The 12736-nt window shown below is 43.4% G+C and overlaps 4 protein-coding genes across 4 annotated transcripts; 3 read left to right on the top strand and 1 right to left on the bottom strand.

Annotated features, from left to right (window-relative positions):
* The first annotated feature begins 477 nt into the window (after window positions 1-477).
* Window positions 478-1265, top strand: LOC147908012 (uncharacterized). The gene has a single exon (XM_087410936.1). The coding sequence runs from the start codon at window positions 478-480 to the stop codon at window positions 991-993; it is 516 nt and encodes a 171-aa protein (XP_087267062.1). The 3' UTR covers window positions 994-1265.
* Window positions 1199-3427, top strand: LOC147908013 (uncharacterized). Its single transcript, XM_087411106.1, is given in 2 exon segments — window positions 1199-1264; window positions 2372-3427. Coding segments are annotated over 2 exon segments (1122 nt in total).
* Window positions 3428-5538: 2111 nt separating this feature from the next.
* Window positions 5539-5940, bottom strand: LOC147908014 (uncharacterized). Its single transcript, XM_087410937.1, has one exon. It carries the CDS (start codon window positions 5938-5940, stop codon window positions 5539-5541), a length of 402 nt encoding a protein of 133 aa, XP_087267063.1.
* A 5185-nt stretch (window positions 5941-11125) lies between these two features.
* On the top strand, window positions 11126-11950 carry LOC105145178 (uncharacterized). The gene has a single exon (XM_011054576.2). The coding sequence runs from the start codon at window positions 11126-11128 to the stop codon at window positions 11948-11950; it is 825 nt and encodes a 274-aa protein (XP_011052878.2).
* The last annotated feature ends 786 nt before the right edge of the window (window positions 11951-12736 follow it).

The following is a 12736-nucleotide window of genomic DNA, read 5'->3' on the forward strand; positions in this document are numbered from 1 at the left end:
TTTTATTTTTAAAAAATTAGGTAAAAATTCAGATTAGGGGAGCATCCCCCAATAACCTTGATCTTGACATATATTGTTAAGGTCATAACTCTGAGTGACCTCAGGCATTAAGAGAACGCGAAGCGTTCTTAGAGCGAGACATGCCGGGTACATTTACGCGAAGGGATGAGTTGTCCAAAATCATTATTATTATATCTCAATGACCGTTATGCCGATCAAATTATGTGTATCGCTTGTCTGGCGAGAGATCGATGCCGCGTTTGAGAGTCGTATATTGACAGGTGCGGTGATAAACTCTAATCACATCGAGCCGCGGCGGTTTTTAGAGGACGCTGGCGATGTAGTGCTCGAGCGAGTGCGAGACGCTATAGAAAGACACGGCAGTGTAAAGTGAACAATGGCAAGTTTGCGACGAAGGATAAACATACTAATAAGAGCATAATTACAAAGAACAGCGAGATATATCGTTGCACCGATATGCGCGAGTGGTACGAGCGACACGTCGTCGAGCCTATCCTAGCATCGCTCGAAGAATTCCAGGAACGCGACAGCGGGTGGGCATTGTCGCGAATCCTCAATTTGATAGTGAATGTGAATAAGCATAATCCAATGCACGCGGGATGTCACATCGAAGTGCCACGAGAAATAGCGACGAAACGAGCGGTGATCAGTGTTTATTCGACGGACAATGCATGTTTCGCGTGGTCGGTGGTCGCCGCTCTGTACCCCGCAGAAAGACATGTAAATCGGGAATCATCATACCCGCATTACACCGCAGTATTAAATCTCGCGGGTATCGAATTTCCAATGACATTAAAAGACATTCCGAAATTCGAACGGTTGAACGCGGTATCGATCAACGTCTACAGCATCGAAAATAGACAGGTCTTTCCTCTGCGGCTCACCAATAACAAGAAGGAGAAGCATGTCAATCTCCTGTACCTATTATACAACATTCACGCAACGACAACATTAGACACTTTGCGTAGATAAAAAATCTATCCCGCCTTGTAAGATCACAAATTACTGGGAACGAGAGCAGGAAATATTTTTGTGATCGGTAAATATTAGGAATATAAATAAGTTTTCGCCGTTTTTTATCAAAAATTGGACATTTATTGTGAAAGAACGGTACATAATGTTTTATTCGAAGTATTGTCCATCGCTAGCCACTACTTTTTCTCATCTTTCTGGCAGCATGCGGATACCGCGTCGGAAGAACGCTTCATCTTTTGAAGCTATCCACGAATCGACCCAATTTTTGGTATCTTCATATGATGTGAAGTGTTGCTCAGACAGGCCATGTGCCATCGATCGAAACAAGTAGTAATCAGAAGGAGCAATGTCTGGTGAATACGGCGGGTGGGATAAAACTTCCCAATTGAGTGTTTCCAAATAGGTTTTGACCGGCGCCGCAACATGTGGACAAGCATTATCATGCAGAAGAATAACTTTGTCGTGTCTGGAGTAGTAGTGGGCGCGTTTTTCCTTGAGTACTCGGCTCAATCTCATCAATTGTGTTCGGTAGAGAGCCCCAGTAATGGTTTCGTTCGGTTTGAGCAACTCATAATATACGACACCAAGCTGATCCCACCAAATACACAACATGAGCTTTTTTCCATGAATGTTCGGCTTGGCTGTTGATGTTGAAGCATGGCCAGGTGGTCCCTATGATTTTTTTCTTCTTTGGGTTATCGTAGTGAATCCATTTTTCATCACCAGTGACTATACGATGCAAAAAACCCTTTCGTTTGTGCCTGGCAAGCAGCATTTCACATGTGAAAAATCGGCGTTCAACGTTTCTCGGCGTCAGTTCATATGGAACCCAATTTCCTTGCTTTTGAATCATTCCTAATGATTTTAAGCGATGTGAAATTGCTGGTTGAGTCACTCCTAATGTAAGTGCAAGTGCTTCTTGCGTTTGGCACGAATCTTCATCCAATAATGATTCCAATTCCGCGTCTTCGTACACTTTCGGCCTTCCGCTACGTTCTTTGTCTTCGACGTCAAATTCACCGTTCTTAAACTTTTGAAACCACTCACGGCAACTTCTTTCACTTAAGGCAGCCTCACCATATGCTTCTACAAGCAATCGATGCGCCTCAGCTGCAGATTTCTTCAAATTAAAGAAGTAAATCAAAAGCTCCCGCAAATGACGTTTATTCGGCTCAAAACTCGACATTTTCGCACGAAAAAAGATATATGATGCTGATATAAAATCGCTAATATTTCAAGGTTATGTTGTTACCAGATGTCCAATCTTACGATATGACGTTTTACAGCAGACAATTTTAACCATAACATACTGGTGGCACCATCTTTTGTCAAACGGCGGAAACTTATTTATACTCCTAATTATAATAAAAAATAGTCAATAAAAATAGTAAAAAGAAATAGAAAAAAATTCTTTATTATTTGTAAGTGTCTTCATTACTTCAGTTCGTGCGAAAAATTGCAGTCGCACGAAGTGGACTGCCAGAAGATCAACAACTGCGCCATCCGACTGCCGAGCGAGGACGACAAGTGGCTCGAATTCGACAACTATAACAATCGAGAACAAGTGCCATTTATCGTCTACGCCGATCTGGAATGCGTCTTACGCAAGACGAAATCCGACAAGGAAGACGCATCGTCGTACGCGTATCAACAGCATGACGCGTTTAGCATAGGCTACTATGTGCGATGTAGCATAGGCTACTATGACGCGTACGATGACGCGTTATCGTCGTATCACTTCCATCGCGATGAAGACTGTATAGTGTGGTTCGCGCGATAACTCAACGATTTGACGCATCGCGTGAAAAATATCGTATCCACCAAAGTGCCCATGGAAACGTTATCTAAACAACAATGGGAGGCATATCGTAGCGCGACGCGTTGTCACATTTGCGAGAAACCGTTCGCGCCGGACGACATGCGGATTCGCGATCATTGTCATCTCACAGGTAGATATCATGGTCCAGCGCATTCGAATTGTAATTTAAATTATAAAAATTCGTTTTATATTTCAGTATTTCACAATTTATCAGGCTACGACGCGCATTTTATAATTAAGGAAATTGCTACTGCGTACGATGGACATGTAGATATACTACCGATAACTAAAGAAAAATATATTTCATTCACTAAACATGTCGATAGCACCAAAGACACAAATGAAAAGAATTTTCAGAAAAATTGCATAAAATTAAGATTCATTGATTCTTTCAAATTTTTAAATGCAAGCCTTGATAAATTGGTGTCGTATTTTGACAAAGATAAATTAAAAATTGTACGTTCCGAATTTCCAACATTATCAGATGAAGAATTTGAATTACTCACACGAAAAGGTGTCTTTCCGTACGAGTACATTGATTGCGTCGAAAAATTGCAGGACAAAAATAATTCACGCGCTTACCACCGCGCGAATTATTTTTCAGTTCGTTGACAGGCGATACAGTATCCGAGAGCGATTACGCTCACGCCGTGAACATTTGGAAGCGATTCTCCATTCGAACGTTCGGCGAGTACAGTGATCTGTACTTGAAAACTGATGTCTTGTTATTAGCAAACATTTTCGAAAATTTCCGCAATAGTTGCATCGCGAATTACTGTCTCGATCCCGCGCATTATTATACATTGCCAGGTTTCACGTGGGACGCCATGCTGAAATATACACGCATAAGATTCGAGTTGCTCACCGACATTGATATGGTCATGTTCATTGAGCGCGGCAGCCTCAGTCAATGCTCCGGCAGATACGCGCAGGCTAATAACAAGTACATGTGTTCGTTCGATTCATTGAAACCGTCGTCGTACTTGATGTACTACGATGTGAATAATCTGTACGGATGGGCGATATGTCAACCTTTACCATACACCGAATTTCGGTGGGTCGAAGACGCTGCGAACTTTGACGTGAGCGCGATCCTGATTCACTTACCAGTTATATTCTCGAGGTCGATCTCGAATATCCGCAGCATCTACACGACTGACACACTGACCTATCTTTCTGTCCAACGCGCGATAAACCGCCTAGCAAGCGTGAAAATAAACTTCTAGCGACGTTGTACGATAAGCAGCGTTACGTCATTCATTACCGCAACCTGCAGCAATGTACTCATCACGGTCTTCGCGTAATAAAGATTCATCGAGTGCTACAATTCGCTCAATCTCCATGGCTTTGCGATTACATTGAACTCAATACACAATTTAGAACGTTCGCGAAAAACGATTTCGAAAAAAATTTGTATAAACTAATGAACAACGCAGTATTCGGTAAGACCATGGAGAATGTGCGCAATCACGTTGATGTAAAATTAATAACAAAATGGTACGGCACGGAGGCAATGATCGCGAAACCGAATTTTCACAGCCGCAGCGGAAAATTTAATTGCCGTCGAAATGCGCAAACTCGAGGTGAAATTCAACAAGCCGATTTACGTGGGTATGTATATACTTGACATATTGAAAGTCTGTTTGTACGAATTTCATCACGAGTCACCGATGTATCGCGACAAATGCAAGATCATGTACACCGACACGGATAGTCTCATTTACTATATAGAATGCGACAATGTTTACGAGACTATGAAATGCGATATCGCTAGATTCAACACGAGCGATTATCCGGCAGACAACGTATACGATATGCCTCTTGCGAACAAAAAAATACTCGGCCTGATGAAGGATGAGAACAACGGTGTATTAATGACCGAATTTGTTGGACTTAGAGTGAAAATACGCGGTGAGAATGGATGGCAAGAAGGACATTCAAAAGGCGAAAGGCGTAAAGAATAACGTCGTAGCGCGATAACGTTCGACGATTACACGCGGTGTTTGAACGAAGAGATTGAAATGACTCGCCGTCAATCGTGTATACGATCTAAATTACACGAGGTGTAGACGATATCCGAATCGAAAATCTGAGTCCATACGACGACAAACGATACGTCGTACCGGACTCGACGGAGACGTTACCATGGGGACATTGGCGGATACCTTTGTAATACAATATATGTATTGTGTATATTATATGTTGCTATTATGTACTATTGTACTTTACACTTTTTTTTTACTTTATAAAAGTATTAGATGTAGTAAAAAGAAATCCATTATTTTTCCAATAGATGGCTTTAGTAATCTGTATCTCGTCTACGCGTGATACAGATTACTAAAGCCATCTATTGGAAAAATAATGGAGTTCTTTTTACTACACCTAATATTATTATTTTTTTTTATGTATTACGATTATTGTATTTTCATATAATACTTTCATATAATACATATCGCATGTTTTTAACATTTATATACAATACGTATTATATATTAATATTCTAATTTACTTTACTTACTTTATGTGTCTCATGTTTTTATCATTTATGCTGCTCCATACATAAATTGTTACAAATAATTATACATTTTGTATACTCCAAAACGAAGATGATGATGAATGGGGAGTAATAAAAAAAATTTTATATATTTATATTGATATATTTTTATATACTTATATTGATATATTTTTTTATATGTAGAAAAAAAATACACGACAAAATTTTATCAAATGACATTGTTTTTGTGTATCCATGAATTATGCGATCCATCGAATCCCAACCACTTGACATACACCTTATCTTCCTTCCTGCGCAGTACTTTCTCCACGAGATACACGTCCGGATGAGTAGCGCGATGCAACTTTTGCTCGTAGAACGCACCAGCGACGGATTTTCCGCGATAATCTTCGAGTAAATAGGTTACGGGATTGGTACGCTGCACCTTAACGATCGTAAATACCTCAGTGGTCCAATTTGGCGTGTAACCCTTCTTAAAAATCGTCTTGTACTTGCTCACGCGTACCGAATCGCCCACTTTGAATTTTGCTGGACCAACGATTTTTATCACGCTGTACATCGTGTCCAAAAGTCTTTCGGCGATCGCGGGAGTTACGTTGGCGGGTCGCATGCCGATGCTTGCGCGCGTTGTAATCTGATACGAGACGCAGCTCGTCGATCCACTTGTAATTGCCGTTGAGTATAAACATCTTCCACATGTCGCTTTTGAGCGTACGATTGAACCGCTCGACTACCAACGCTTTCAATGTCGAATATGTGGAATAGTGATTAATGTCGTGTTTTTTCAAGATTTTCTGCACATCGGCGTTGTAAAACTCCTTTCCCATATTCGTTTGTAAATTTTTAGGACATCTTCCACTTGCTCGAATTATCTCAACAATAGCATCAGCCGTCTCGCTTCCACTCTTGCTCTTAAACGGTACGGCCCACGCGTATTTGCTCAACACATCGATGACGGTGAGTATGTAGTGGTGGCCTCTGTTGAAGCTCGAGTACAGACGCATCTCGACAATATCAGCCTGCCATAAATCGTCGTATCCTCGAACTATGATGCGTCTTTGTGGACAATTTCTTCTCACCGGAGCGTGCAATTCCTCGACGAGTCGACATCTCTCGGAGCTAATTTTTCTCTTTTTGCTGGATTTCTTTTTTATGATTCGACGTGTAATACAAAGGACAAAAGTATTTTTTTTTCTCGCTGACGCCACTCGACTGACTCGTTTCGTCGATAAGCGAATTAATTTATAATAAGACCGGCTTCGCGAAATTCCTCGATAATCGACAGCATCTTGTTGTCGTGAGCGTTGTTGCCCGCTCGGTGCGAAGCGTCGAGCAATCGTAGACGATCCACCAGCTTGTTGGGATCATCCCAGTGCACGTAATCGATCGCGTTGTCATTTAATGTCATTGCGTGAGCTAATCCCTTTCCAGATTTTTTCTTCTGTTTCTTGGATGTGATCGACATCAACGGCGCGATTACGTATTTGTACTTGTATCCCCTGTTGCTCAATAATCGGCCCTGCGAATGATGTTTGTGTTTGTGTGCATTCGTCGCCAGCAGCATGCTCTTGTAGTTGTTCATATCGTCTTCTGTATAAAAGAGATCGTCGGGAATTCTCTTGAAAATTAACTCATAAAGACCGGATGAACCGGCGTATCGTACGCCGTCGATAATTATGTTGTCAGCATCATCCACGTCGAAACGTTTATTGCCAAATCAATCCATCCTTGTATAGGTAAACGCCGTATACATAATCTATACCACTCTTCTGTTTATCTCACGCTCCTCTCAGGACAGCCTTGACGTATTTTTGACCCAGCGGACCCAAGCCGGCTTGCAACACCTCTCGACGTTTGCAACTGATTTTGAACCTTTGTTGCTAGCGAGTCGTCCGTCGTTTCGAAAACGTTATCCAACGATTCTATCGTCGGTACGATCATTGTACGCGGAGTGGAGATTATCGGCTGTACACGATCGTGCGATCGATCATCGGATTTATGCGGAATCGCGGAACGCTCGAACGTCTCACTCTCTTTCTCTCTCTCTTCCTCCTCCTTCTCCTCTTCTTCTTCCTTCCTCTCGCGCTTGAAGGCAGACGCTGCGCCATCGTCGCGTGACTGTCTCTTTATCGCGTGCACGGGACTGTCAACGATTTATCGCACCGGTTTGATAAGGCTTAAAATGTCTGTCCAATGGCATGTCTTCCTCGATTCTACCGGTTTTCGGAGCGCAATGTTTCTTGCGGATCGACTTGCTCGTCTTCTCAATCTCTCTTGCGATTTTTTCACGCTCGCGCACATCAGCCATGTTCGTCTCTGGCGAAGTATCAATAACGACTAGTCACATTACAGTATTGCGAACTCGTTAAATCACTTTCTGTATCTCCCGTCTTTAAGCGCACTATTCTTGTCTATTACTAAAAATCCATATTTTTTTTGCCAACAGTTACGGCACAACGTGCAAAATTCGTCGTAGGACATGTCGGTGTTCACGTGATTATTGTAAACGTGTTTCAAGTTGGTATAATCCTGTTTGAACAGGATCAGCAGGTTCGCGTTGTCGCGTATCAGATGTTTAGATATCCTCGCATACGTCTGACAAAGATAGAAGCAGTCAACGTTCGCGTGGCGACCCATCGAAAAGTATTCTCTCACCGCATCCTGCTTGTCGCATGTCACGTTATCAAAGATAAAAATAGAATTTGGGCGCGCCTCGTTCGGTGGAACTATGTCGCTATTGTTGGAAAACGTAAAGTAGCCGATTTCATCGATAGATGTAAATAAATTTTCGAGATATCGATACTTTGGCTGTTGCAGTGATTTCGAGTAGACGTACACGTTCTCGAAACGTACGCCATTTGGACTCTCGAGCAAACTTATGAGAACGTTGGTTTTATCACAATTCGATGGGCCGCAAATGATCGCGCGTATAGTACTCGGCAGCATTTCGCCGTGCTTGCGCTTCTTCGCACTGCCTCCCATCATTTGTGATTTCACGTCACACTTTGTGACACGTATCGTCAGCGGTTGCAGCACGAATTTCATGCTCACACTAAAGATTACGCGCTCTCGAACGATTATTTAAAGGCGCGCGAATCCGCGAATCGCGCAATAGCAAAATGTATCTCGCGCTGTGTCATCCTTCCGATATTCGAGATTTGAGCGCCGAGCAGTTATAATATATACCGAAGGTCGTACTCTTACGTGTACGGTGAATATATCGAACACGTCTGGGATCAAGCTTCTGCTTCAGTGAAGGCAGATTCGGAGGTTCGAACTTATCGTTGCGACAAACACTACAATCAGCCGTGGCAGCGGATACATATCGACGGTCCCATACTGAAGATAAAAGATTGTAGCGAATGTCGACGTCGCGCGGAAGTCTGCTAAATCGAGCGATAAACGCGCTTCCTTTCGAGTTACATATTCCGAGTTATCAGTTTTGCGGTCCGGGCACTCGGCTTACGAAACGATTAACCAGGGGTGACGCGAGCATAAATCCGCTGGACGCGGCGTGTCGAGAACACGACATTGCGTATTCTCGAAGCAATGATCTCACCGATAGACACACAGTGGACAAGGTACTCGCCGATAAAGCGCTAGGACGCGTCGTCGCGAGAGATTCGGCTCTGAGCGAGAGAGTCGCCGCAGCTGCCGTCTGGGCAGCGATGAAAGCCAAGATCAAGATCGGCATGGGCATGAAACCGAAGAAGAAGACGACGAAGAAAAAGGCGACGAAAAAGCGGATACTTCCGACGGCGAAACGAGGCGGTGCGTTACCGTTTCTGTCAATATTGGGCGCACTCGGATCCTTGATCGGTGGAGCAGCCAGCGTGGCGAAAGCGGTAAACGATAGCAAAACCGCGCGACGTCAGCTCGAAGAGCTGCAACGTTACGATCACGCGATGGAACAGGGTCGCGGACTGTATCTCGCTCCGTACAAATATGGATGCGGACTATATCTCGGTCCATACAAACATGGACAGGGCGTAACTGCAAAGAAAAAAAAAACGTCAAAAAAACGATAAAAATGCCGTCTGGCGCAACGATGTACAATTGAACGAGCTCGTGAGACGTATGCGTGTACCATACTTTAGAGGCGTTTTTATGCGTAACACGTTACCAATGAGCGGTGTGCGCCGAAACGAAAGCGGTATCGTGTCTGGACGATACGACGGGACCTGGTACTCACTGGGTAGCGTACGCGAAGAGGAACAATCGCGTCCTGTATTTTGACAGTTTCGGCAATCTTCGACCGCCTAAGGAACTGGTGCGATATTTCGAGAACGGTGCTACGACGAGTAGAGTACAATCGCACGTCCTATCAGACGTACGATCAGAGTTTCTGCGGACAGATGTGTCTGCGGTTACTACAAACGATAGACGCGCGTGAATTTAAAAAGTTCGACGAGATGCTGTGAAATCTTAGTATTAGTCGAACGCTTTTTTCCGTCATGTCGTTGACGCTTACGCTGAGCGAAAAGAACACCGTCCTCGCGGCGAATTACTTCCCCGTCATAGATTTGAGTGACGGAGATTACGAGCTCGGTTTGGCGATTTTTGAGACTTATCACACGATACCGAACGTGAACGAATCGAACAACAAATTTTATTTCACCAAAGACGATGCGGAAATTACAATTCCCGAGGATTCATACGAAGTGCGAAATATAAATGAATTTCTGAAACGCGCGATTTTACGAAAACACTGCGCACTGCGACGCACTTGAAACCGTTGATGTAGTGGGTGGTGACAATAACAATAATACTGATGATGATGATGATAATGATGAGGGTGGAGAATACCCGATTACGCTCCGCGCAAACTACAACACGATGAAATGTGAGATTAGATGTGCGTACAGAATAAACTTTGACAAGTCCAATAGCATTGGATCGCTGCTGGGATTCTCGTCGAAGCGTATACTGCAGCCGCGAAGGTGGCACGAATCGGACGTGTCGATCAACATAATGAATGTAAACGTTATCCGCGTAGAGTGTAACGTGACCGCGGGTGCATACAGCAACGGCAAAAGCGCGCACACGATACATGAATTTTCGCCGAGCGTGGCGCTAGGATATAAGATGTCGGAGAAGCCGATGCCAATCATTTATCTGCCGATCATCGCACGGAGCATTACAGATCTAACAATACGCATCGTCGATCAGAACGGACGATTGCTCGATTTTCGAGGAGAAGAGATCACCGTTAGATTGCACGTACGACGGCGACAGTAATTACGTGAGATGCTCGTGCTGAACGGAACGGAGCGTACGCAGAGAGATAACGCATCCTTTACAAGGTCGGTGACACCACAGCTCGACAATACTCGCTCATCCAGCTGTATCAGGAAGAAGAAGAAACTCAGCGCGACGAACGTTACATTTTTAAAATCTTTAGAATTCGCGGTGCGCAACATTTGAGATGACTGATATCTTAAACATTAAAGACGAGCCGATCTTCGACGATCGCATCGTCAAGATTGAGACTCACACATACAGTCCGTTTGCCAACACCACGTTTGGTACAGCGACGAAATAAGAATACCCATACAGTAACAGGATCTATACACACTGCCATACGAAAGTTTTTTATATCGAGGGAAAACTGACGAAGAACAAAAGTGATCCAGGGTGCTCATGTGGCATTGAGAAATAATTGCGTTGCGTCATATTCGATGAGATTCGATATGAACTCAATGGTGTGGAGATTGATCGTAATAGAAATGTGGGTATAACTAGCACGTTCAAAAACTATGTAACAGTGTCATCCGACAGAAGCGTGATTCTACGGAATGCCGGCTGGGATGCGCAGACTGCAGCCGGATATTTTAATTTCTGTGTACGCTCTACTGCTGGGATTTTGCGAAGATTACAAACGCGTAGTGATCAACGCTCGTCATGAGTTGATTTTAATACGAGCGCGCAACGACAACAATTGTCTGACGGGAGATCCGGCGATAGAGCCAACGCTCGAATTATTCAAAGTACAAGTAAAGTGGCGAATGCCGCACGTGTTATTGAGCGAGATAAATAAGCTGTCGATGCTGCGCGCTTTGGAGAGCGGACGATATCTGAGCATGGCTTTTCGCTCGTGGGATCTGTACGAATTTTCGCTCTTGCAGAGCACAACCAAGCATTCGTGGGCCATCAAGACGGCTACTCAACTCGAGAAGCCGCGCTACGTTATTTTCGCTATGCAAACAGGTCGAAAAAACGTCATGTCCGAGAATGTAAGTCGATTCGACGATTGCAAATTAATCAATGCGAAACTTTACCTGAATTCGGAATGTTATCCGTACGATGACTTGAATCTGGATTTTGACAAAAACAGATGTGCGATTCTGTATGACTTGTACGCGCGTTTCTGCAAGGGCTACTACGGATACGAGTATCTCGAGCCGAGTCTCACCTTTATAACTTTTTCACGTAATGATCCATTCGTGATTATCGATTGCTTTCGACAGAACGAATCAGTCAAGAGTGGCACCGTAGACGTGCGATTAGACTTTGAATGTAAAGAGAATGTATCCGCAAATACAACAGCCTATTGTCTCATCATACACGATTGCGTGGTTCAATATAATCCATTGACCAATGTTGTGCGCAAAATCACCTAAGATGCACCTCTGACACGATATAAGATCTACGATACGTCGCAATCGACCGCAGTCTTCTCGACAACATGTTCGTGCCAACGTTCGTGGATCTGCAAGGATTCATCGTTAACAAGAAATTTATCATGAAGGAAGTGACGGTGCTGAAACAGAGGATCGTTCTCACACATTACATTCTTACGAGTTCCGCGCCATGGAAATTTTTGACAAGATCCGACAGGTCTTGCGCTTCCTGATTGACTGCTTATCACCATGGATTGCGATGGGAGGACGGGATGGCCCCGTACAACGAGGCGAAACGTCTGATCACAGCAGCTGTATTTGAAGATGATGCTATCGTGTACGTTAAGGGACGCGAAAAATGAACGTGGTTGTGGAACTTGCTTTTGGACGATGAGCGAGAACGCATGTGCATCGAGACCTTGGATGTAGTTTACGAAGACATGGAATCTTTAACCAAGCTGGATGCTTGGATGTTGCTAATACTATGTGGACAACATGTTCAGAATTGCGCGTTACAAAATGTATTGAAAATATATAACTGGTGGTTGCAAAAGAATTTTTTAAATAAAAATACGTTAAGGTATTTATTACGTATTTCTTTTTTCTCTTCCTTTGTAATACATGTACTCATATGAACGTATATGTATGAAGGTATATGTATGAACACATATGTATGTATGTATGTATATATGTACGTATGTATGTATGTATCCAAAAACGTCAACGCTTCTGTTAAACGTGTCGCGACATGTTCGATCTGACAGTATATCTGACAGTACATATATG

Source organism: Acromyrmex echinatior, chromosome 11, assembly GCF_024713525.1.
Source record: "Acromyrmex echinatior isolate Ae372 chromosome 11, ASM2471352v2, whole genome shotgun sequence".
NCBI lineage: Eukaryota > Metazoa > Arthropoda > Insecta > Hymenoptera > Formicidae > Acromyrmex > Acromyrmex echinatior.